The sequence below is a fragment of the Coturnix japonica genome, chromosome 3, assembly GCF_001577835.2.
Source record: "Coturnix japonica isolate 7356 chromosome 3, Coturnix japonica 2.1, whole genome shotgun sequence".
NCBI classification, from domain to species: domain Eukaryota; kingdom Metazoa; phylum Chordata; class Aves; order Galliformes; family Phasianidae; genus Coturnix; species Coturnix japonica.
This window is the reverse complement of record NC_029518.1, coordinates 92,953,146-92,980,457: the sequence shown is the minus strand read 5'-3', so window position 1 is coordinate 92,980,457 and position 27,312 is coordinate 92,953,146. Positions and strand designations below refer to the sequence as shown.

At 42.9% G+C, this 27,312-nt stretch overlaps 1 protein-coding gene across 3 annotated transcripts in view; it reads left to right on the top strand.

Annotated features, from left to right (window-relative positions):
• The window catches only part of HS1BP3 (HCLS1 binding protein 3), a 37,733-nt gene extending 12,459 nt beyond the window's left edge, over nt 1-25,274 (top strand). The window contains exons 5-7 of one of the 3 annotated variants that reach the window (XM_015859581.1): nt 16,193-16,344; nt 16,862-16,997; nt 23,501-25,274. In XM_015859581.1, coding sequence (XP_015715067.1) covers nt 16,193-16,344; nt 16,862-16,997; nt 23,501-23,729 — 517 coding nt within the window. In that variant the 3' untranslated portion in view covers nt 23,730-25,274. The other 2 variants (XM_032443701.1, XM_015859584.2) reach the window with 2 other exon arrangements.
• Nucleotides 25,275-27,312: the final 2,038 nt, after the last annotated feature.

Here is a 27,312-nt window from a genome sequence, read left to right as displayed (position 1 = left end):
TGTAATCACCTTTCAGATACTGGAAGAGAGCAATAAGGTCTCCCCTCAGCCTCCTTTTCCCCAGACTAAACAGTCCCAGCTCCCTCAGCCTCTCCTCATAGGATTGATTCTCCAAGCCCTTCACAAGCCTTGTTGCCTTTTTCTGGACCTGCTCCAGTACCTCCATGTCTTTTTGTACTGATGTGCCCAAAACTGAACACAGTACTTGATATGAGGCCTCACCAATGCCGAGTACAGGGGCAGGATGACTTCCCTAGTCCTGCTCACCACACCACTCCTGATACAAGCCAGGATGCCATTGGCCTTCTTGGCCACCTGGGCACACTGCTGGCTCATATTCAGCCGACTGTCCATCAGCACACCAAGGTCCCTTTCCATCAGGCAGCTTTCCAGCCACTCCTCCCCAAGCCTGTAGGGCTGCCTGGGGTTGAATAATAGATGTCTATGTAAGAGGACAAAGAAAGAATCACAGTTTTCAGTGAGCGGTAGTTTCTGGAGTGAACATTTTAGAGTTTCTTTCATGCCCTTAAAGTTGTAGGTCCTTGCTTTAAACAAGGAACTTGACAGACTTGCAGCTTCAGTTTCTCATGCATGCTTTGTTTGGGATGGGAATCAATCAAAAAGAAGGTGGTACAGACTGGATAAACATGTTTAATACAATGCATTTCATTGTTGCATAGATAATTCAGATCGAAAAAAATCCACAATTCCTTCCCTTGTTTTGCTTTTTATTTAAAAAAATATATTAAAAAAAAAAAAAATCTTTGAAAACATATGAAGTCAACAGTAAAACAAGGCAGTCCATTGCAAGCCATATCAGCGGCCAGAGTGCTTTGCGTAGCAGAGTTCTGACCTAAATTGAATCATGTGTTTGGCATAATCCTACATTTATTTTATTATTTTTTTTTTATTTCTGGATAAGGATGAAACTGCTTCAGTAGCAGGGGCCTCCATATGTTGTCAACACGCTTCACTTGGTAACAACTTTTCCTCCTGGGCCAGAAGGCCGTGTCTTGGACTAGGCCCAGCACTGCTGCTGTGCTGCTGAGCCACCAGATATCCAGTTAAATGCACTGGCCTTAGGGGTAAAATGCTAAACTAGGGTCTTGCTTTTTCTGCTTTTGTATTAATGATGATCATCCAGGTGGATGCTGGCTGGTAATGGAGGAGACATCCCAGTTGTGCTGATTTTCTTCCCTGCCTTCAGGGCTGTGGGGAGTTGATTTTTCATGTCTGGTGGCAACTCAATTGCCAGTTCTATGCTCTTCAGCTTTTCTCATGCACAAAAGCTTACTTTCTGTGTTTGTACAGTGATCATCATCCATGTCTGGGCTGCTTAGCAACAGAAGGATTCCTTTTCTTGTCTGAATTAAGAACATCTTGAATATTTACTTCTCATTAAGTTTACGCCCTGGAGTTGCACCTTTTAATGCACTATCCTAGAATGAAAAGTGCTCAAAATTACATGGTGTTTTTGGGATGCAGTGCTAACATTCACCTGAAATGTGATTATAGGATGTGTACTGTCACCTCATCTTCTGCTCTCCTTGAGAGTTAAGTATATTGTTTCTCTGTGTTATCACTCTGCAAGTTTTCCTTGACATGTGTAGAGATCTTTTCTGCTTTGTGCAGAGCAGCACAGAATAATACTGAGTAAGATGAGATCAACTGTGCAGTGGGGAAAGAGTGTATTGTACTTGCTTTTGTAGCAGTGGCACTTTTCTTCTTCTATTTTGTTTAATTGTATGCATACAGTTACTTAGAGCCTAGTTACATAAGCCTCTCTTAGCCAGAGCATTATATTAAAGCCCTTATTTTTTCCCCTAGTAAGCCATCATGCTTACAGTATCCCTTTACTAAAATCCTCTAGATTGTGAAATTAGATATATATTTTATTTCGCATCATAGGAAAAATATCTGATATATTAACTTATCTTTTCTCCGTTCTCCTTAAAGTGGATGCAATGCTGCTATTTATCAGTCTTTAATCCATCTGTTTCAACATTTGCAGATACGTATTATTAAGTAACCAATAAACTACAGCAGTGCTTTTAGCAGTATGCCTTATTTTTTATAGAGGTGCAGAATCTTTTAACAGTGCTGGCTCATGAAAGATTTTCTGTTAAATTCCCCTGTCCTCCAAAAGAGGTTTGCTATACCCAGAATGCCCACTGGAAATAGCCATTGGCCTGTGCCATCTACAGGGCTGTCATAAGGACGGGTTAGGAGAAAGCAATCTGTCCCATGCCAGGGAATCACCAGGACCTGGTCTAACAGTTGAATTGCTGAATTGAGTTCCTGTGCTCAGGCCCAAGGTGTGAAGTGATTACCAACTAATAAATGAAGTATAGCCCTGAGCCCTTTTTCCCCCAGGGATCAGCTCTCTGCCTTCTGATGTGTTTGCTCTCTATTTGCCCTGAGGATTTCCTCAGGTTTTGCTTTCTGTAGGGAATTCAGGCAGCCAGTTGTGTATTTTTTCCTTCTGTTTGGTCCAAGAAAGACCACATTAGACGTTTCTAGCTCTGAATGTTACAACAACTGTAGGAACACATCACAGTAACTGAGTTGGATCTTATCTCTTTCTTCCTCAGATGAACTGTGCAGTTTGTTTGTAGGCTGAAGAGCTTTAAAACACAGTTTAATACTGACGTTAGTACTCATATTCAGTTTACTCCGATGAACTTGAGACAGTAGCTGATTAAAATGACTCAGAACCAGCTCTTCTGAACAAAGCAGTGATAAATTTTGTCAAAAGAACACGAGTACTTCATGACTTAAAGCATGTGACAGCCCTGTGCATGCATTTCTTCAGTGACAATTAAGTTCTGAGCTAATGTTTGTTCACCAGCATGGGAGAACCCACCTTTTCCTGTGCTTTCCTGCCTCCGTATACTCTCTTCACCCATCACCAGAGCCTCTCCTCCACACACAGTTCCCTCCCTTCCGTCCTTTCTCCTTTGCCTCCCTAAATCTTTCAGTGACAGCACATCCTCCCCTCAACCTGAGGTTTTTCCTGGCAGACTGCACAGAGCCATGGGTGGGTATTCCCCAGGCAAGATCTCTTCTGTCTGCTCTCTCTACCTTTGTTGTTATTTCAGCAGATTTCCCCTCATGGCTGCTCTTCATCCCATTTTGTACCTTCCCAGAGGAATAAAGGCACATGGGTAGATTGATGCTTCGCATCTGTTGTGGATAAACATAAACGTATCTAACTCCCGACAACGGTTTGGAAGGGATGAGGCAGTTGAGGGCTGATGTTTTGGGGGCTTGATGCTGCCAAAAGTTTTTAAAAGCTGTTCGTTGTTGCTGTGGTCAAACTTGATCAGTTCTGGTGCCAGAGGTTTGCCATCACTTGGTTTGACTGGTAAAGAGAGTTCTAAAGGACTCAAGGCCTCTTCTGGCTGCAGACAAAGCGGGCAATTACTCTGAGCAGCAGATTGGTGGGGAGGAAGCAGCTGGGCAGCAAGCCCTGACTTTGCCAGAGCCCTGCAGAGCCAGGCTGGCTGCTGGAGGATGTAGGTTGGTGAATGTGCCAACAGTTATTTCTGGGTTGTGTCCTAATGACCACCACACTAGAGTTTGTCTCCTGACATCTCAGTGATGCTTTGCTTTCCCTTTTCTTCCCTGTTGTGGACTAGGCCGGCCTCGGTCTTTATTGTCTCTGGGAGAGAAATGAATGGCAAAATTTGATCTCACTTCCTAACAGCTCACAGCGAGACAGAAGTCAGCTCCAAAGGAGTCCTGCGTTTTGTGCCTTGCCAAGTCGTTTCATTGATGGCATGCCCAGAGCTGTGGTAGGTAGGTGCAGGCACTGTGCCTGCTGGTGGATTTTTTTTCCTCAAAGGAAGAAGAGAATATGTGCAGGCTGGAGCAGTGTCACAGCACAGCTGCTATCCACTGGGCAATTGGCCTGGAGCAAACTGGTCATAATTTATGTGTTCAGTTGTTGTGCTTTGGTCAACAGGGTTGTACTCCTGAGGTGTTGCCTCCACTTCTCAGTCATTCTCCTATTCCTCGGCCACTTGTAAATTCACAACAGTATTATGGCCTGGCCATGTGAGTTCATGGTTTCCCCTCTGAATCCAGCAGGATTTGGGCACCAAAGTAGAAACACTTGCCTGGCTGTCCTAACAAGCTGAGAGGGAGTGTTCATGTCAAAGAAAAGGGGAAGCTACAGGTTGTGTTGTCTTTATTCAGTTAGATAAAACAATGAACAAGAAACAGAAAGAGCCTTGTTTTGCTAGCAGCGTGTGCATCCGTGCTCACAGCTGTGAAGCCTTTCGATATTTAAACAGGCAGATCTTTATATTCTGTGAATTGAGTCACAAGTTTAGGTTGCAAGGCATGCTCGACTGTCACTTAGCCAAGTGACACAAGTATTTGTTTCAATTCCAGTGCAGCTGCTGTTCAATTGGAAACTTATTGAATCTCAGTAAACAACCCCACCGGTCTTCCACCGAAACATTTCTGGCAGTTGAATCTTTGCTTAAAACCAAGGTCATGGTCTGATATAGTGATCTTCCTCATCAGAGAGAGGAAAAAGAAGAAAAGACAGCAGGAAGTGTGGATTACTCATGCAAATAAAGGATGACTCTTATTTGCTTTTCATGGAATTATCTATTCTTGACCCTTTTTAGGGGCAGACTTACAGCCTAGCTGTGGAGATTGTGTAACTGACTGAATAGGGAATAAAGCAGATGGCAGGATGCTCTCCTTGCACCACTTTAGTCTTTCCAGTTTGCCTGTCCTGAACATTGTTTATGTCTATAGATGCCTGGTGAGAATTCACTTCCCATATGCAGATGATGCAGTGGGTGTTCCTTTGCCTTCTGTCTCCAGCCCTACGTCCTCGGCACAGCTTCCCACGTTTCTTGTCTGCCAAACTTGCTGTCCTCCCACAGATGAAGGGTTGAAGGTGATTGAAAGAGAACAGTGGAAAATGAAAACACATACAGCTATTGAATCTCACAGAAACACCCATATTAGTTCAGCGCTGCCTGCTGTGAGTGTTTGCTCTTGGGTCCAGGATGATGTTTTCCTTAGAAGGACTCTACTAAGGTCCATTTGGTTCCATGTGATGGAGCTGAGAAACTTTTCTAGCTATATTTTCCAGCTGAGGGCACTGGGGTGGCTGTGTGAAAGACTCAGCCCTCTTCTCATTGCTGTTCTCCGGCAGGTGCTAACAGAATGGAAGTGCACTCAGGAAAGCTGAGATTTTCTCAGTGTTTTTGTACTTGTTACAGGTTACATCCATAAGCACTGCTTCAGGGGAGCGTATCTGATAGATGAGTGTGACAAAAACCTCCTGTATATCCACTTGTGGTCAGAAGGAACGGTATGTTGGGATCAGAGCTAGGGCATTCTGACAGAGAGGTTCACAGAGGCGTAACTCATAGATTTGAAGTTGGCTGCTCAGTGTTTTCTTTTATTCTGGAAATAGTCTCTTCTCTGACCCAGGGGAAACCTGGAGGAATCCTCCTCCATGCCAGCATTGTCCTTATCTGCAGTCTTATATCCTGTTCTAATGTTACATTTTTGGCCCTACACGTTTATGCTGTCATTGTTTCCCCTAGGTTTCCCTTTGCATGTGGAAGCAATTGCCTCAGTTAAACTTCAGTGATGAGTTTCTGTCATGGCTGGCTTGCATGATTCCAATACACACACAGCTGGAACACGAGCATCCTTTGGGAGGGAGTTCAAGTAATTATTTTAATGTGCTTCATTTTCTTTCTGATTAGAGCACTGAATATATTTAAATGGGTATTATAAATAGTAATTTTGTGTTTATACCATCATCCTAAGCCCAGAGGACTGCAAATAACTCTATATATAGTCTGTGTAATGTTACAGCTGTGCGTGCCAGCCAGCAGTATTCTGGTGCAGAGCACAAGTGTAACTACACCTGGGGTAAAATGCACTGAGGGCTTAATGGCTTCATGCAACATCAGGCACTAAGTGAGGAATACGTCATTCAGCTCCAATTCAGCAGGAGGAATTGTGATAATGTGGATGTAACTATCGGGCTTGGAATTTGTCCGTCTCACAAAATTAAATAGATCTGCTTTTAAGAAAGATGTTGTGGGATTTGTAACGGACTTGGTTCATTGTTTGCAGTGCGTTAAAGGACAGCGCATGTGAACTTGCCACACACATATCTGTAAATTTAAGAATATTGGAGCCAAGTAATGTCAGGGAACCAGCGTGAAATACCATTGCCACTAGCTGGCACCAGCTTTCACAGAGTTCCCATAGTCCTTTCAGTGAACTCTCAGCTTTCCATTTTCCCATCCTCTCTAACAGCAGTGTGCTGTCATTTGCAGCAGTGCCGAGCTTAGCGATGAAGGCATGCAGAAGCTGCCACAAGCTATTCTGTAGGCATACTAAGCAAGCCTTTAGTTAACTGAGAGAGATTTGTAGGAGGCAGGAGATCCTTTAGGAGGGGTACGGGGTAAATTTGTAACTACACAGAATCAAAAGTGTTGGTTGTTGTGGTTTTTTTTTTAATTTCTTGTTTGGAAGAGGACTGAAGGTGATGTAATCGGACAGATTTAAACATGTTTTGTTGCATGGACTTTACAATAATAGGATGACTCAGACCCTTAATTAGAATAAAAAAAGCATTACCTCATCGATTAGCCTGTGCCTTTCACCAAAGCACAGGAAATCTTTAATCAGAAGACCCGGAGAACTGCTTGTAGGTAGGACAGACTGCTAATGAGGAATGGATTCAGAGCTGCCCTGTTGTTTTTCTGTTCACCAAGTGTAAGAGAATCGCTTGCTCTGGAAGAAGCTGTCTGGGGTGGGGGGGTGCCCAGTGAGATGGGAGATTTGCTTATCATTTCATCTGATGCTACCAGGTTCCTAAATCAGCACACTTATAAAACCACTGTTCCCCTCTCCCCTTGGATTTGCTGCAGATGTTTCTGTCTTGGTTTCAAAGGATTGAAGAACAGGCTTTTGGAAAACCATTTTTGGAAGTAGTCTGGAAAACCTTACCAAAAATTCCTGAATTAGCCATTGTAACCATAGGCTGGTACTGATTGACACACCTGGGGGATCACATCCTATCCCTCCTGCCTTCTGCAGTAGTTGACCATCTCTGGAGTCATATGAAGTGCCAGCAAATAGAGGGATGTGCTTACAGACAGACACATGTTTGGGATTCAGCAGCTCTTCATTCCACCCTTGAGTTTCTCAGGTCACATCTTGGGCACAGCCCTTGTAAGTTTCATCTCTCCGTTATCCCTTTGATAAAAGGTATAAAGCTGCCTGGGGAAAAGTTCATCTTTGCAAAGAAATGTAGTATTCAGGTGATTGCTAGTGGCGTTTGTCACTGAAGGAGGAAAGGCTTTCTATTCTTTGCCATAAATTCTGGGTAAGACTCAAGACCTTTCTTTTCCTATTGCCTGAGATGCACAGTCATGTCTGTGTCCAGGGGTTGGATTTGTCAGCGCAGTGATGTACACAGCTGCGGAAGCAATTTGTGACTAGACAAGTAAATAAAACTGGACATGGTGTCTAGTATTTCCCTGACTAAATGATGACTAAATCCTAGTTAAAATCATCTGCTCCTCAGAGCAAGCTGGCCACCTCTTTGACAGCCAAAGCAAGCCAGCTACATCCAAATGGAAAGGACCCTGAGCTTGTACTGAACCTTAAACTACATCCAGAGACGCAGTTTAATCTGGGAGAGCATTAACTAACCTGGGACAAATTCATGCCAGGGAACACGCTAACAACTCACTAGACAACCATGGTGTGCCGAGGGTGTTTTGCAGTGTGTATGCAGTCTGGCTATGGAGCTGCATATTAGGCAATAGTATTTGGGTGATGGTGGGCACAGCTCAGGAGCTGGCTTAGGGTTGCATGGGTGCAGCCTGTTTTGGAGGAGAGTTAGGCCATGGTAGAAGCGATGGTGTGTCACTGGGCTGGGAAAAGGTCTTGACTTGGGTTTCTGGTAGTATAGGCTATTTTCTGATGTCTGCTCTCTGAACCATGAGTCTTCTGTAATAACTGCTACTGATTTGGCACGGTTCACAAACTGGTCAGAGTGACTTGAATGGGAGATTTCCAAACCTCTTCTGTCCCTTGCTTTACTGTTTTTTGTCTATAATAGCATCTGAGGCATTTCTGAAGGCATCATTAAGCACAAAACACAATGTCTTGCCTTCAAAACCACCTTACAACATTATCTAGACCCATTTGCTAAAGATGGCTCGTTTTTCATCTATGTGATGGGTTATCTGCCAGCATGATTGTTCCTGTGTATAACAGTCTCGTCCTGCAAACTTGTTTCCATGATATCCATCTTTCTTGTCTCAGTTGTGAGTGACAGAGGCTTGGCCTTGCTGTTTCTGTAATATATATATATATTATATATAAGATGTTCTGTGGCTTCTGAGAGTTAACCCTCCCTTCCTCTCTTGGGGGCTGTTAAAGCAAACCCTTATCTAATCAGAGTTGTTTTTATTTGTTCAATGGTGCTGCCAAGAGACAAGGGCAGTGCCACACAATGCAAGATGCTTAGACAGGAAGGAGAAGCATGTGGTCCAGAGCTGCTGGCCAAGTTCTCAGAGGAATTAGTTTCAATGCAGCTTCAAAGACATCCTGTTTAGGCTGTAACCAGCTCACTTCTGTTTTTTGGGACCTTGTTTTGTTGCCAGTCTGTAAAAGAAGAGTGTTGGCATTCCCTGCTGCAGAAGGGTGCAGTGAGAGTCAACTCTGAATGGTTGTGTGGCGATTGGGTGCTATCCAAATGTTGGCAGTAAACATCCTCTCAGTTGCCTTTGGGAGGTGGTGGGAAACATAACCCAGCCTGTTGTACCCCTTACTGTGCCACCCTTACAGAGGATCATGCTCAGTTTGCCAGGCTCCTGCCAGCTGTTGGCATGGCACCATTGCTCGAGGGAGGGGAGATGTCATGCTGCTCTGTGCCCTACAAATGGATGTTACTGATGGATGATATGAAGATTGCCAGGATATATTTAAGACCTTTGGGCAAATGGATGACATGGTAGAGGATAGTCTCACTTCTGCTCTCTGTTTATCTGTTCTCTGAGCTGCTACCCAGGACCTCACACCAAGGATGTTTCCAAAAGGCAACATGGGGAACACTGCATCAGGTTTGTCTCTGTACACAGTCCTCTGGCAGTATCTCATCAAGCTTTGAGCATTCAAACACTGGCACACACCTTCCTGTGCTTGGGGCACATCATAAACACCCTTTGTTTCAAGCTATTGCTCTGCAGAGCTCTAGCACAACCCTCATGTTATTTCAAGCACTTTGAAGACCCAGTGCCAAGTGCACACAGAGCCAACCTTGTTTTCCTGAGCAGGTGTACGTGCTGCATCCTGCGCTGTGGGATTCTGTCAGCTGTGGAAGGTGGGCAGCCCCAAACCCCTTAGTTTCATTGGGGAGATCCCAGGCAGGTACCAATGTCCTCCCTTGGGAACATGAAGAAAGATGAACAAAGCCAGAAGTGGCAAATGGGAGATGGATGAGCAGTGCAGAGTGATTTGCTGAGAGGCACAAGGCAGCCCCAGCACTTGCTGGACTGCATGTTTACAGCTCACTGTGTTGGTTCTCTCTCGTAGCCACATGGCACATGAAGGGGCTGCTGTATCATTTCTCCTTATGAACCCAGGTCCTGATGTATCCTAGGGATATGTTTTCAGTCTGAAAATCATCATTCTTTCCTCCAACATTGCCACAGGCATTCTAACAGCAGGGAGTAGAAGCTTGAAATGTTGTGCAGTTATTTGTAATTGCTGCTCCCCTGCTGTCATCAGCATCATTTATCACTCTTCCACTTGCCTCTCTTCCTGACACAGATAGAATTCCAGCTCCCTCTTTGTTTCCAACAGCAGATCCCCCTTACCAAACTAAACTGAGTTTCTCACATCTCTCTGACTTAATGTATGGTTTAATTGCACTGGATTCTCCGCAGATATAAAATTTCCACTTTTTGTCCCTACGCAGGGTGGAAGCCACGTAGAATCACAGAATATCCTGAGTTCTAAGGAGCCCACAAGGATCACTGAGTCCAACTCCTGGCTCTACACAGGACCATCCGAAATCAAACCCTATGTCTGAGTGCATTGTCTCAATGAACTGTGGTAAATGATCCCCTAAGGTGCACTCCCCGATTCATTTTCCTTGTTGCAATGCATGGATCCCCAGTGTTTCTAATGCGGGCAGCCTCAGGGGAGGCAGCTGGCAGTAGCACATAGACAGCTAAGTAGGAGAAAGGAGCAGGGGCTGTAGTGAATCACTTGTGTGGAGCTGCTGGCTCTGGTGCAAGGTGGCAGTTCTCTGGGGATATGAGATGATGGAGTAGGCATATCTATGGCCTGGGGGATATTTTGCCCACAGCAAAAGGAAAGTCACATTTTATTTTTATGGAAGAGGCTTTGATCTCAGAATCAGCAGGAGAGGCAGCAGAAGAGCATGGGGCTGCGTCTGCAACAATGGTATCATTTAGCTCTGACACTGACTCCCTGTGTCCTTCCCCGTGTTGCTCCCCATGGAGCCAGGTCCACGTTGTGCTGTTATGTTTGTGTTACCCACAGCATGGCAGGCAGAGCAGTGCAGGGAAATAGTGACCTGTGTGACAGCAGGATGCGGATTCCTGGGGGAGGGAAGGCAATGGAAAACCAGGCTGAAACCTGTGTCCCTCTTTCAGGCTCAGTGGAGACACTTCTATAGCAGTCTGCCTTGGAGAACTAATCCTGCCTGGTTACTGGTGGAGTCTGCTCAGTGCTTTGCTAACCAGCACTTCGGATGTGGTGAAGGGGGAATTCTCCTGAGGTAGCAGTGCAGGGGGATTGTCTGCTGAGGAGCACAAAATGAGGCCACGAGGCTGCCAAACACAGGTAGATGGCGGGGGGGCATTCTGTTGGCAGGGAAGGTAAGGTAACACAAAACAAAACCTTTGTGGAGTAATGTAGAATAGCCACAGGCTGCTCATCCTTGTGAGGGAGCACTGAGGTCTTGCAGCTCCTGGTTGTAAGTGTGCAGTGTTTCTGGAGATGCAGCATCACCTGCTCACCTGTTCAGAGCTATTTACCTGTTCAGGTAATTGTTGCTCTAAATTCAGACACCTCTGAATGTCCCAGCAATTTGTTTCCAAAATTTCAAGTTTAAAATGCAGAAATCTCCAGGGTGACCACCAGTTATTACTCACGTTTTGGATATTTCATTACCATAAGTTCCCTGTTTGTCAGGCCCTTCTTGTTTGCTCCCAAATCTGCTGAGCATGTGGCAGATACATGCTCACCAGACAGGGTTTTTTTTCACACCCTCTTCGTCGACACGGTTCACTTTGATTGTAAATGTCTCATAAAGGGACAGCGTTGGCAGGTTGATCTCGTTACAGTTGTCATATTTATATTCTTGTCGTGTGGCACATTGTATTGTTGATCTATACTGAACGTAGACATCACTTTACAGGCATGCAACAGGGTACGTGCCCATAGATTTCCTGCCTCAGGAGCTACAGACTAATAGCAATTATTAATCAGCGCAAGAGAGTGGATTTTTTTAGTGAAGAGTGTAATTTTTATAGGGTCAAAACATAGATCTGGGGCACCGTAAAAGAGAGAGACCAAGCACTAACATCTAACAGAGTGCATTAAGCCCAAACTGTTCTTCCTAAGTTTTTCCTTATAAAGCTTCCTTTCTCAATTTTATGTTTGTTTAAAATTAAACATGAAAATGAACTTGTCGACATCCTTGTTTATTTTTGGTGCTGAGCAATTGCAGCTGGTTATCATTTCTTATCAGCTTCAAACTCTTCCTTTTCTCTTCCTTTGCTGATCTGCCTATTGTTATTTATGCTTAATTTCATCCTTTTCTTTCCTTCCCCTCCCTCCTGTTTTTTTCCACTTTCCCATTGCAGCATCCTGTTTTCTCTTTACTTGCAGCCTGTGGGCTTTTTCAAAAGCCTGATTTGACAAACAGTGGAAATCCTTAGAGTTGAAGCAGAAAAAGAAGAGACAGGAGCAGAGGTCTGGAGGCAAAAGGTACATGATGAAGATGAGGGGAGTGGAGCACTAAAGATGACCAGGAGGCCCAAATGTCAACCTGGGAGCTGGGATTGTTTAGCCTGGAGAAGAGGAGGCTCAGGGGAGACCTTATTGCACACTACAACTTCCTGAAGGGAGGTTGTGATGAGGAGGGGCTTGACCTCTTCTGCCAGGCAACAAACAGAACCTGAGGAGATGACCACAAGTTGCATCAGATGAGGTTTAGACTGGACATGAGAAGGAACTTTTTCTCTCAGAGAGTGGTCAGGCACTGGAATGGCTGCCCAGGGAGGGGGGGGAGTCACCATCCCTGGCAGTGTTCAAGAAGCATCTGGATAGGGAGCTAGGAGACATGGTTTAGTAGTTATCTGTAGGTATGGTAAAGGGAGGACGGTTGGGCTAGATAATGTTATAGGTCCTTTCCAACCTTGTGATTCTATGATTCTATGATTCTTCTTCCACGTGATCTCTAATAGGAGATTTACTCCATCTGTTAAACACTATCTTATTTTGAGACATGCCAGGGCCATTTAAAGCACTGCAAGTCACTACGATGCCTACAAGAAAAACATTACTGTGTGAGGTGAAATATCCCTGCGGCCAGCACTTGTCACGGTTGCTTAATGCTTCATGCCAGGCTGTGCTGAGCTGGCTGCCTTCGAGCTCTGTGCTTCATCCCTTGCCCAGAGCAGATGAGAATGACCCCTTTTGTCCTGTCTGTTGTTATCAGGCAGCTACTGAAAATGGGCACTGCTGAATGAAAAGAAAGCAGCAGATGACATTTTGTTTTCTGGGTGTGCTCGTGTATAGGATCTTTGTTTTCCCAGAAATGGCTTTCAAGAAGATGTGCTAATATTGCTGCTGCTTTAGCAGGAGTTCTTTTGTTCAAGGCTGAACATGGATGTGTGGGAGCTGGGGTGCATTTATATCACTGAGCTCTTTCCTTGTAAAATCTCATGGATTCCTAAAACGTGAGTATGTGTATTTTGAGTAAATCTTTTTTATGCGTAACATTCCTTTCCTGGAGCATAATCTTATTCCTGTAAAAAAGAAATAGGCATCTTTCAGGACAGTAAGTTCAGAGCGTTTTTGTCTGTCTGTGTACAGAGACTGTACTTACTCTGAATGCACAGAAGGATAAGTACACACAGTAGTACCAGTATTACATGTATTTTAACTCAGTGGTGAGAATGGGTTAGGGACTAATGTGCCAACTACAGCAGCCACGCAGAGTTGCAGAGCCCAGCATTGTGATTTAAGCTGTGTTACCATGAGTTAGGTGTGGAGATCCAGCATTTCAAAGCACAGCAATTGCACGTGGAGTGTCTTAGTCATCCTCGTTGCTGTTCTCTGCAGCTGACCAGAAAGCTTTTCTGCATTATTGATGTGCCAGTGAGACAGAGAGGCTGCCAAACAAGTGACCTACATTGTGTCTGTAAACAATAACAGAAGTGCAGTGTTATTAGAGGCACTCTTGTGGTGCTTCATGTGTAGAAAACAGTGCATCCAATTGGGGAAATAAGCATTGTTCCAGAAATCTCCTCAGTTCAGTGGAGGTTTATGACTGGTTTGGTTCTTCATTAAGATTCTTCAAGTTAACTGCAGTGATCTTTCTATTATTCACTTGTTCCAGCAACACAGAAATAATAGCATTGACATGGATTGTTTTATGCCAGCTGGATGCAGGTAGTTTCAGAATGTCTATGGTTGGGAGTATCATGAACATGGAGGTGGCCATCCTTGCAGCTCCTCCCGTGCCTGCCCACCAGCGTGTGGGCCCATCACCAGTGCAGCAGGCAGAGCCACCACTTGCAACACATGCTCAGGCCAGTTGAAGCTGACTGTGAATGCAGAGCCCCAGACAGACTCCCAGGCTTCTCATACACCCTTTTCTCGTCTGTTAACCTCTGCTCCCAGCCTACAGCCTGGATGGGCACTGCTAAATACAGAACCGTGGGAATTTTGTTTCCCAGTCTGAAGGCTGACCTCTATGGAGTCCCTGTATGGATATGCTGGAATGACTTGGCAGCCCGACTGTGGCTTCCTTAGAAGGGCACTCAAGGGAGATGACTTGGAGGCAGAAAAACAACTTCTTCATGTTCCTACTGGTAGCAGTTGTGCCCTGTGGGTTTGGCCCCATGCCCTGTAACTGTCTGGTGTCTCTTGACAAAATAGAAAGCAAGGCTGTGTCTGTAGGCTGGTCTGATGGCTAGACTCAACAGAGGGTTATTGCTAAGGCCTTTGAGTCCGATTCATTTTGTTTTACGTCTTATTCCGTATGGTGTTGTTTGCTTCTTCTCCATCCTTCCCTTGATGTTTCCTACCATGCTGATACTCTTTGCTGCAAGTACATCAGCTAACTGTTGATATACTCATTGCTAACTTCATTGGGGTGGAGAGCTGTTGTTTGGACATGTGTTAGCTCATGTGTAAGTACCTGTGGCCTAAGATGCTCTTAGGCATCAGGAGAGCTGTGGTCACACTTGCATGAACAAGATATCTTACCAAAGGCTTTTTGGTACTCCACAGGTTGGCAAATCTTCATCTGTATTATCAGTCACTTCAAAGAATACAGTGCACGAAACCTGCAAAGATTGTTCTGTCCCCAGTAGATTGGATTGTTTTGTGTCTACTAATTCTACTTTTAATCAATTGGCCAGCTCTCTGCAACTCATTTTTACTGTTCCTCTCCTTCTGTTCTATATTACTAATTTCATCTTTTACCTTTTCCTTTGATGTTTAAGCTCATTTGAGTGATAGATTTCTTGCCACAGTTAATAAAGCAATAATTTTGTGTGGAAATCTCTACTGAAAGCTGTTTGGCTTGTAGGTAATAGTAAAATACTATTTTAGGTTATGCACATTTTTGGCTCTCTCCGAAGTTTTTCAATTTGAAACAAGTGCTTGGACTCGACTTTCCAAAAGCAGCTCAAATTCGAAGTCACTCAAGCCATATCCATAAGGAATATACATGCAAAAAAGCAAAGCCATGGAAGTATTTAAAACAGGAGGGGGGTTTACTTTAAATAGATCAGCACACTATCACCATCCACTGCAGATACCTTTGGAATATTGTTGGGCTGCATTTCCAAATAAGTCTGTATTTCAGTTCTGCATGAGGCTTGTTGTGAGGCCTTTCCTGAAGTGTGGCCTTTCCTGTTGCCAGGAGACAAAGTGATGGTAGCCGGGTAACATCATCCATTAAGTTCTGTTTTGTTGATAATAAACTTGTGGAAATAACTGAAAGTAACTGGATTCCACTCTGCGTGTAGCTGTATTCAGACAAGAATTTTACAAGGTTCTTTTAAGTAGATGGAATGTATGTGTAATCTTTTGACCTTAGTTTGCAGTTTGGATGACTCTGGCATGTTAAGTGCTGATAATTGGGTTTGCTCTAGGCTGAAACCTGACCTACTCTCAGCAAAGAAGATCAGATCTGTTGTAAGAGGCACTCAGAGGGGCTACCATAGAAGTGTTAAGACCATTCATGCTAGGAATCAAGATCTCTAAAACACGACAAATTCTTGGGAAGGACATGCTGTCCTAAGAAATTCTATTTCAGCTTAGTTTTTCAGCTTAGTCTATCCAGTCCCCACTTCCTTCAACCTAAAGGTGATGTAGACTCTGTACCAACTCTTTATTGAGGATGAGGGTGTTCTCATAAAATGGCTGATGCTGTGATGAAAAGTGTTTTGTAGACATCAAACACAGAGTCGGTGACTGGAAGCAAGGCCAAAGGGATGCAGTGTCCTACCTGCGCTTTGTTTTTCAAGCCATCCCTTGTCTGTCTGTCTATGACAGTACTGCTGAAGCTGCTGGTCTTCCTTGTTTTAAGCTTTCTCTATGAGAGGAGTAAAACCAGTTAAAACAAATGTGATCAAGTGGTAGTTTTTGCAGTATGGCATTTTTAGCCCTTATCTTCCACTTCCCATTGAGTTCCACAGTACGACCTAAGAACACAGAGTGTGAGTACAGTTAGAGTATGTCATGCTAACTAACTGCCCAGCTCCAGATCTTGTTTCTGCCAGTGAGTAACAGATGTGTATGTACCATCCTCTAATACTTTCCCAGCCTCCATCTATTTTCAGCGTATGGGACTTTCTTAGCCATAAATCTTTCTTGTTAAATGAAGAATTGCAGTTGATCTTCTTGTCTCTTATGTTTTTAGAACTAAAAAAACAAAGAAGGCATCTGCTCCTCCAGCAAAGGAACAGAAGCACAAATTAATCATTTTTGAAGAGGAAGTAGACCCAGATGAGGGACTGTTTGGCCCGGAGAAAGATTTCTCATCACTTGGTTCCAGGAAGAAGATGAAAGAGGGTAAATCTTTGCTATTTTTGTTTATAGAGAGTTTGTTTTGTCTAAAGCATGTGTATGATTGGACTTTTAAAATACAGTGATGCAGAGAATACAGATTGGATTATGTCTTGGAAATGTTAAGGCAAATTTTATGTTAAAACGTTAAAGGTAGGGCAGAATCATCTAGAATCATTTAAATTGAATAGATATGGTTTGGACTATATTATTATAGTTCCCCTAGTTGATCAATGTTTACATTTCAGGTTTGAGTAATACAGGTTTTTGGAAGCTGGCTGTCATGACAGCAGCAAGAGTAGTGTGGCCTACATGCAAGAAGAAAAGCAGATTTACCAGTTCCTGAGAACGTAACGTATTACTGATGTGTGTTCTGGTACTTTGTGAATTGGAAATCATTATATAAAAGGAATTGTCTGCGTGATCTATTTTAAATCCCCTTATTCAGATTAGTTAGTATTACTGTGGTTATTGTTCTGCGTAGTACAGTTTAACTACACCTTTTACCGGCTCCCATTTCCAGATGTGAAATTATTTGAAGATCCAGACCTTGGAGGAATGGTGAAATTGGGTGACTCATTGCTGTTGCCAGCTGCCTGTGAGAAAAGGGAGCACATTCTGAACACAGCTCCTGAGGAGGACACCGAGGAGCTCCTAAGGTATATGTTTTCTAGCAAGACACTTCGGCTTTCTCTGAGCAGCGCACAGGGCTTAAAAATACCAGAACAAAAAGCAAAAAACTGACACCCAGAAAAAACAAAAGAGGAATTCTGCTTCAGTGAGCTGAAATCAATGGCACTTTTCCCTCTAGCCACAATAGAAATGATTTTCTGCTGATGGCTCTCAGGCTTCCACGTGCACTTCCATGAAAAGTCCTGTGTCTACTGCCACAACTCTGAAGGGCTCTCATCAAAATCTATCTCACTCAGTATTGAGTTTTTAATCCAGTGGACCAAGGACCAGGGCCAGTAGTTACAGGAAGAATACTTGCTCTTACACTTGCCTGCTCCCTTGCAAGTGTAGCATAGGAATATAGCATCAACATCACATGTTTTATTCCTGACTTGACTCTCACAAGTCTCAGCCTGGATTTCAGCCTGGTATCTGAATGATAAGGCCAACCTATTTCAGGCACTGGTTCTTGCAAGCAAACTTCTGTTAGGATGTATGATTTCAACAGTAGGTACTAAACCCAAGGGAGAAAAGCAGTGTGTGGTTTCCTCTCCTGAAGCAGATAATTTTGCAAGTATTGCTTTTTACCCGTGCAAAAGTGCTAACTACCTCAGCACTAATAATTGGCTTAATTTAAACAGAGGTTAAGTTAGGTTAGGTGCCATGTCACATTATATCCTGGCAGCCCACCTGATGTTTATGAAAGCTGATGGGGAAGGACCTGACCTAATTTAGTGCTGTGCTATAGTGAAAGCAAGCATTCTGTGTTTGCTGTGTTTAAATGTTTCCTTTCTCTTCTGCTAGCCATCTCAGCATGCATTCAGATAGTTTATAGGGCTAGAAGCGCCTGTTTTAATGCAGCCATTGTATTCATTATTCGCTAGTGGAAAGTGTTTCTCCAATTGTTTGTTAATGTCCTTTGAACTGTATGTTTTCCCTTCCTCTGTGCTGAAGAAAGGTCTCTGAAGTCTACTCCAAGACCAATAGACTATGCCTTTAAATTGCTTCAGGGTCATCAGTGTTAACAGCACACCCAGATGATAACGAAAAACCACGATAAAAGATTCCATTTCTTTTAAATTCTAGTTGTTTTCATTTATTCATGAATTGTCCCAATGCTTTCAGTAGCTGGCAAGTCACCAAGATCCAACTGGAAGTGAATACATGTAATGAAGCAGAAAATCATGCCTGCTGTTCAATGGGAAAGTTACTACAGGAGGCAGCTCCTCACTGTGCCAGAGGTAGAAGCAAACTGGACAGGATCTCTTGACCTGTTTAGGTGCCTAACACTCTCTGAAATTGCCCTGATAAGCCTAGCTCACAGTTTTATCTGTACATCATAGAGGCTGTGGTAGGTCCAGAAACCTTCACTGTGCATGGATGAATTAGGTCAATAAAGCAGATACGGTAGCTCTTGACTTACATAGTGCACATCTGCAGTTAACTCATAGTCTACTTGCATACATGTGATAGATCTGAGAAGTGTTTGCCTTAATGGAAAATGTACTTTCCAGTGAATGACAGGCAGAAATAGGAGAGCAGTGTGTAAGGCAGAAAAGGGCAGAAATTTCTTGCAAAGTAGAGATGGGAAAAAGATGGTGTACAGAAGAGAACACAGGAGCAATCTAGTCCTTTGTGATCTTTGTAATACTTGAGCAGTTGTAGGAGAAGCTGCACTACAGCATTACCAACAGTGATTCTCCCCCAGCAGTGACTTGAAACCTGAGGAAGCAACTGTTAGAGAGACAAATGAGCCTGCAAAATGTGTGTGGGCTCTGCATGTCACAACATAAGGAAGAAGAGAATATGATAAATGCTCTCATTGCAGATGGAAGACTGTGCTCTCTGTGGATGCCTGCTCAAATAAAAGAATTACTATTTTAAGTAGAATTATGCACATTAAGGAGTGTTGAAGCTTGAGAAAGACCAAATGCTTTGCAAGTGCAATGAAAGAGTTGTGGTTGTTTGATGTTTTTTTTATGGCAAAACACTGACATCCTTTCAAACAAATATCTTCCCTCTTCCTGTCCACTGACCAAAACCTACTGGTTTCTGATTTCTCTACCTACCAACAAACATCATGTGATGGTGATGGAGAAACAAGGTGAGCTACCACACTCATCATAGAGGAGGACACTCTTTCCTACCCTTAGGTCTGCCATAATACTTCAATGAGGTACTTGTACTTACACATCTCTCCAGAACTTGTGGAAAAGAGATAGATTGCTATGGTCGGAAACAGCAAAGTCAAATACCAATACTGCCTTCACAGAAGAAAAGCACATCCTTCACAGGATACACTTTACAAGAGTGAGTAATAGGCATCCAAATCTGATCTCTTCTCCACAGGAATAGAGAGGAACCCAAACACATCCAGCAAGTCCAGGGTTCCATTGCTTTCAACTCATCCAAGGTACAGAGTGGTCTACTGCAGGAAGCTGAAAGGGTAACTGACCAACCCTTTCTCAGGTGTTAGAATAACTTCCATTGGAAAGGGATTTATGGTTATGCTTCTCCTCTCACTTCCTGGGTTGCATCACACCATACAATGATTCCTTCTGGATGCATTCAGCCTTTTACCACCATTCTGAAAGTTTCTCCTCAAGTACGACTTCTATTTAAGGTAGTGATTGATAGAAGTCAACTGCTACAGAAACCAGTATCCTGCAAACTCTTACATCGTGGTTCTAGACCAAACCAGTTCTAGACCTGACTGTCTGAGTGTTGCAGAAGCTCTGTGGCCCACAGAATTACATAAATTACCACACATCTTAACCTGAAATAATTATCAGAGTTGTCTGAGCAGCCCTTTAGGAGAGATTCAGTTTGCTTCACCTTTGATAATGAATAGGGAGTCGAGATGGAAGAAGGCAGCTGTCAGCATATAGTGTCATCTAGGGACCATCCAGTCATAGCCAGAGACACAGGCTATATAGCCAACTATACCATAAGCTGGTGACAAGGGAACTTTCTAGAGAAGCAAGAGAAAAAAAAGTTTGAACTTCTTCAGGACAGGGGAAAATTGAACCAGGTTCTCTGGGTCAGATTGTAAAAACAGCTGTCTCCTTTCTTGGATGAGTGACCTAACAGCTCAACAGTGCAGACTCTCATGTTCCAGATATATCTCCTAGCACTGTTTGAAGTACCAGTATGAACTTACCTGGAATGGACTGTAGGGGAAAGCAGGAGCAGGTGGACAATACCCCCTACACAGCCCCCTGTGCTGTCCCCTTCTGTTATTAACTCCAACCTGTGTGCTTTCCACAGGCCATACTGTCTCTATTGCCCATTCTAGATGTAAAGGCCAACAGATATTTCAAAGCCTTTTTTCTATCAAATATGTGATATTACATCTCTCCCCCAACACTTCAGTAAAGCATATGTTGTGCACAGAATTAACACCAGACAAAATAATGGTAGTAAGATACAGAAAGATAAAAAGCAAGAGCTGTTGTGAGTTGCATAACGCAGCTTCAAGTCTGATCCTTCTGGATACTTTAGCAAATTATGGCAGCCTTTGTCTCTTGCATTCATTACTAATTCTTCTTATTAGAGCATTCCTGGCAGGCTGAGGAGGTCACTGCTCTCATCACACTAGATGCTGCGCGCAGACATTGTTGTTTTCATCCCAGAAGTTTTGTCCAGACAGAATGGAAGTCAAGAAAAGTGACATCTAATATGCTGATATTCTGATGGCAGCTATATTTTTGTCTGCAGCTCAGACGTCTTTCAGTCCCTTTTAGTCCACATGCTAGCAATTATTATACCGTAGGGCTTTGTGACGGTCTTCCTTTAATAGGGGTTTTGATTGCTTTCTGTCCAGAAACAATGAGATTTTCCACCAAAGAAAGTCTGTGAATCAGTACATCAATATGGCAGGAATTTTAAACAATGTGGTGCTGCTTTTCCATTGGAAAAAAATAAACGAGATAGAGACTAATTAGAGAATGATTAATTACATGGATTCTGTACCTGATTGTCTGTAACAAAATGGGGGATGGAAGCAGGAAGGTTCTTCCTTTAATCTGCTTGTTATTTCAGAATATTATTTGCTTGACTTTTTTCTTCTACCTCCTCCTCGCCTGGAGTTAAATATGGTGGTAGTTATGCACTGTAACAATTCATCTGCTTCTCAAGAAATAGGAGTCCTTGTTTCTATCTCTGCCTGAGGCATTTTGCATTTTACCTCTTTAGTTTTCCGAAGGCAATTGTGTCTCACATGATCAAACAGCAGTGGATGAAACAGTTTGCCTAATGCTGCAGCATGAAAAGCAGGTTTTGAAACAAAGATCACATTATCTGCTGTGTCCTCTGTAGAAGATTTTTCTCTCTTACAGAGCTCTTTCATAAATCCAGGACAGAAATGGAGCTTTACACTATCAGTTTCCAGACTGAAAAAATCAGATCTATGGAATTGATGACCAGCAAGTTTATTGCCAACAACATAGCAAGAAAAAAGAAGTATCTGAGCTGCATCTTCTGGAGCCGTTTTGTGACTGTGGTTTTGTTGCTGTGGTTAGCGCAGAAATTAATATAGAGCCACGAAGGAGTAGGTAATTCAGCAAGCTGTGACTTCTGATCAGGTTAATTAGCTGCATCTACTGCTGCCCCTGCTTGGCAGATCAGCTGCCCTCGTCAAATACTGCAGCTGGCTCAAAATCATACTGGCTTCATGCGATCTGTATGTGTATGTCTGCACTGTCCATCTGCTTATTATGGTTTCTGTTGTTTCTGACCAAAACTTTATGACATGGACACTGATTCATTCGGTATTTGTTTATGCCAACTTGGGAGGCATCAGATTAGCTAAAGAAAAGTAGGCTTCAGAAATACCAGCTGTAACATGTTCTGTTTATTATGCAGCATAGAGAACAAGAACATGTCTTGACAAGGTGATCACAGGTGTGGTATCTCTTGGATATCACAGTTTGCAGCAAATATCTGAGCTTAAGTGAATTAATGTCTTCTCTGTAGATGAAGGATTCAGAAGGAAGCAAGATACTTAAAATGTGTTTTGTAAGTTAGGTGGGATATAACACCTACAGGGAGTCATGGGACCCAAAAGACATCATAAATCTTATTATGAAATTAAAACAGAATATAGCCTCCAGAATTACTTGAGGGTTGAAATCTGAGATAGATAACAGCAGAAGCACATGGAATACAGAGTACACCATGTAGAGCTCATGGTGCAGTGTTCTGGGACTGTGCGTGTGCTCTATCCATCAGTTTGGCTAGGTATTTCCTAGATGTAGCTATTAGTGTCCTGTCAGTTGATTTTACAAGGTTAGCCTTGATTTAAACTGACCATGTTTGGTTTTATTTGAGCCTTACAGAAAGCCCTGATTTCAAGGAAGCTGTTACAAACAGGCAAACATCCAGCTCATCCTTCCTGCTGGGAAGACTGTGCCACCTCCTGATGTAGTGCTCTAGGAGAGAGGGTGAGCTGCACAGGGACAGCAGTCTCCTTTCCCATTTAAGGTTCACTTGACAAGACTTTTGTATCCTCACAGGTCTTGTAAGAATGAACAAAGTAAAACTACTCAAAGGGAACTTCAGCTCAGAAGAAAATTACAATCCTGTTGGAATAACTCCTGCACCTTAATTTCATCTTATCGTTCATGTCCTGTTTGGCTACTCTATCTCAGGCTTAGCAGAAGGCTTTATACTGCAGGCACTATTACAGCTTTTTAATGGGGTGTTTCAGTTGATGTTGAAGTTTGGTAAAAACAGTTCTTGCATCAGTGCTTGTAAACAGTTAAGCAGCTAGATCATTTTACTGCTTAAGACACTGCAGTCATAGAGTAAGCATATCCCACTAGAGCTGGAGTCTGGCATGGAGATGCTGTCACATTACAAACCTGGTCCCTCATGTAAGTCTTTGCTTGCGCTTCTTATAGTTAAGCTTTCTTTAGTTTTTATGTGGTGCAATAAGGGTAGAGCCTTTTGTAAATGCTGTATTTTGTAAGCATATATGAGGTATTCATTTTATCAGGGGTTTCACTTCTGCAGCCAGTCATTACAGAGCTGATTATCTGCATGGATTACCATTTGGGTTTTGACTACTTAACAGTGATTGATCAGTGAAGCCTTTTGGAAATTAGCAACTGTGTTTACTCCAGATGGCATTTTGTTTGACCACTGTGCTCAGCATACCAAGCCGAAACGCTGTTTGGATTCAGAGCAAAAGTTGTCATGGCCTGTTAAGACTTCTCCAGATATGTTAATTTTTACTTAGAATCACAAAATCATAGAATGGCCTGGGTTGAAAACGACCACACTGATCATCCAGTTTCAACCCCCTGCTATGTGCAGGGTCGCCAACCTGCAGGCCAGGCTGCCCAGAGCCACATCCAGTCACACCAGTGTCTGTTGTAAGGGCGCTTCCTCTTCTTTCCTCTTCACAGTCATGATTCATTATTCTATGATAAATTACTATGATAAAGTCCCAGACTGTGTCACTGAGGAGTTTCTGGTATTTTCATTCCAGAGTTGAAGATGATTTAGAAGAACTCTTGAAATTAACCTCCAAAGCGAAACCAAAGGTACCACCAAAACCACCACTGCCTCAGAAGACAGCAGCTCTCCCCAGGAACAAGAATTCCTCTCCACTGGCAAAGCCAAAAGAAGACAAAATTCAGACAATGAATGAAGTGGACATTCTCCAGTATATCCAGGAAAACAAATCCATCAGTGACCAAGATACAAGTCTTTTCTAAATAGATCTATTCCTAATGTGTAATCAATACCTTCTTGGCCCAAATTCCTTGTGAGCACAGTTGACAGTATCTGGAATTGGCCAGATCTCTTTATTGCCACCGTGCTCTTTTGTGTACCATGATACAGAGAGCAGCAAGTCTGGCTATCAAAGACTCAACATCATGTTTTCTAAACAATGCAATTGTGGTATAACATTGCCTTAGACTTTCAGGGCTTTAGAGAATATGGACAAGGGCACAGCACTACAGATGATGCCCACTGCTATTTTAGTATCAGCATAATAAAATTTTGTCCAGTTTACTCCAGACTATGCAATTGTATTGCACAAATGGCGAGTATGAGCAATATTTAACAAATGGTAAGGGAGGACAGGATGCTTTTCCTGTCATTTTAGGCATTTCAGTTCACTGGAAAGATGATGTTGCTTTTTTCCTGAGCATTTTTATAGCAGGCTTTTCCTCCTTGCCTGGCATTTCAGTAATTTATAACCAGTAACCATTAAGTATGGTTAGCAGTTCCTCTCTAGTTCAGAGAAATACTGAAATCCCAGCTAAACCTGACTGTTCTGCTGCCTTTGTTGCAGAAACACCAGCTTGGAGGAGAACTTTTAGGATGGTAAATGGCAGACACTATTGCATCTCTAGCTGCTAGGGGAGATGGCAAATGGCTGAAGGTTGCAGCTCCAGACATAGCATAAGTTGCAGCATGTAGGAGATTTGGATGCTGTAGGACTCTTCTGAACCTACACAAGATACACAAGGGCTGTTGTTTATTTTCCAGACATACCTTCCTGGATTTCTGCTGTACTTAGCAAAAGGAAACAGATTTCTGCAGGAGGTGATTTAATGCAGGTGTCCTAATAGATGAATTCTGACTTGCTGTCTGGAATCACTCACTCTCTTCTGCCATGAATTCATGCAGGATCCGTGGTGATTAATTCCACTCCATTAGAATTACTAAATATTGCATACATCATTAAATATTTCATAAACTGCGATATGTTCCTACTGTGGCAATCTTTGCAAAGGGAGGACAAACGTGAGATTATCCAAAATAAAAACATAGGAAGAAAATGTACCTGAGGAAACTTTATGTGCAGGAAAAGGAAGAAAAGTATGTTAGAACAGGAGTTCCATGCTGCTACTTTTCCTCATCTCAAGCACTCCGGTTGAATGGGTGAATTTACACCCATTGTGGGTTGATATATGTTGTCAGGTGGAGATTCCTGAACTCACTCCATGTGTCGTATCTGAATGTGAAGGCAAACTCCTCAGAGGGAAAATGTTAATATATTTAAGCCATATCACTATCCCCAAATTTGCCTTTATAATATAGAACTAAATGAATAGAAAGCTTTCTATACATATATATATATATACATATATATATATATATAATAAATGAAATTATCTCATTATTTCTTTTTTTTTAAGCCAATGCAAAATGTTATAATGGTATTTTAGTTTGAAGGAACAAGTAAAACGTAACCAGTGCCTATGTGAAATGTGTTAAGTACAATAAAAAATACCTGCTAACCTGCAGAAGTTACTGTTGTTCTCTAGGTTGTGTAAAAGCAGCAGATTGGAGCTAAAGGATGGATTCCATGGAATGAAAGTGCAAGCTGAGCTAAAACCCTGTGTAAATAAGTATGAAACCAGGAATGTGGCTATGCTCGTATTTCTTTTCAGAGCACCTATTGGTAAGACTATATATGGGCAAAGGAAGTACCTGATCCTGTCTGTTCTCACAGTCTCCTGGTGCAATTAGGAAGCTTGTACATTCCATTCTGCAAATGGAGAACGGAGGCACAAAGGAAAGAACAAATGACTTGCCAGAGACACTGGAGAGAGCAGCAGAGGAGGAGTGAAGTCAGGACAGCCTTCCTGTTGTACAACCTGGTGTCATGAGCCAACCTCTGCTTATTTAACCGAGGGCTGAGGAATCTTCATCTCCACTTCATACAGCATTATGCAGGAAACTGATTGTATTTCTGTACTTTTGGCCTGCAGCCTGGCACTTGACCTGAACACTGCTTAAACTACCACATGGAGGGTCATGGATTTAACCATCAGTAGACTGAGTGCAGGTCTTCAGTCTTAGTGAAGGTTCAGCACAGGAAAATTGTTAAGATTTCTTCTAGTAAGTTAGCAAAACAGTAGAACACAGAGCTGGCAGGGGACTGTGAAGACCCATTTGTCCTGCCTAAAGGCAGAACATCTGGCCTGTGTCCCATTGGTAGCAACTCAGTGTTGTGGACAGGGTGTTACTGGTGTGAGGTTGCTGCTGCAGAGTTTGGCAGGTGCCAGAACTGTAAAAGGTGACTGAACACAGGCAGGTTGAAGAGATCCGTGAGCACGACCAGTGAATTTTTCTTGCAGTGGCTGTAATTATGCCTATGTGTTCTCTCTCATGGGCATTTTTCTAACCTGCCTGTAAAAGTATGGCTGGACAGAGTGCAGGAGATGTCATAGCCCCCCTGGGGGTTCTTGGCCACCCTATTAGAAACCTTTTGCTACTGTCCAATATAACTGTTCCTTACTGCAACTTAATTATGTCATTTCTAATTCTTGTCAGCACAGAAGGAGAACAAAGTACACCTCTCAGTCTGTTTTCTAGACTGAACACCCACCAAATGAGGGAGGCAGCAAGCCAGGTCAGGACATCACTACAATACCAGCTTCCCATGCCTCAGTGTGTCCTGACTGAGTGTTGTCGTCTCGCATTGGATTTGGAATTGCTACATACTCACATACCAATTCACCAGCATCCCACTCCCTTTCCTTAATACTTGGTGTGGTGCCACAGTCTACAGCCTTTGTTCCAGACGGGATCATATTTTGCTTTCACCTTTCCTCGTGACAGTGGCATCTGTCTGCCTGCCACCACCTCTAAGCGCTCAGAAATGGCTCATGCTTTTGCAAAGCAGTGGGAGGGCAGATATTATGCACGACTATTATAACCATGGGAACGTTCCCAGTAATACTGATGAAGCAGCAGTATAGCAATAAACCGAGCAAGGAATATTTGGTCCTCAACCCTTCCCTAAGTTGTCAAATTACCAACACAGGGAAGGAAGAGCTCTTAATTGTTTCCCATGGTAGATTTTATAGATGATTTTGAGGTCTGTTTTACTTCAGAAAAATCTCTCTTTTCTATCAAGGAACTGATGTAAAAGGATCCTTCATAAATCCCAGTGTAACACATTTGTTTTACAATGCAAATGTCTAGCTCCAGCAATATTTATAGGCACTTAGAGGTGAGTTATAGTCTTTGAATAAATTATATATAATGAATCATTATTATACAGGAGGAGAATGTCAGGCAAATCCAGCTCAGAAAAATTGAACATATTATTTGAAATGACATTGGGAAACCATGCAACATACTTTGCATCCTGCCAGACCAGAGCTTTTCTTTCACATACATCACTCCCAGTAGCAGCTATTTTATTAGCCTCTTTTTGACAACTCTAGAAATTCAATTAGGGGCTCTGATGTAGTTCTTAGCTGACAGGCATCACCTTTTGACATTAATAACAGCTCACTCATCAGAAGATGTGGGAAGTAGTAGAGTTAAATATAA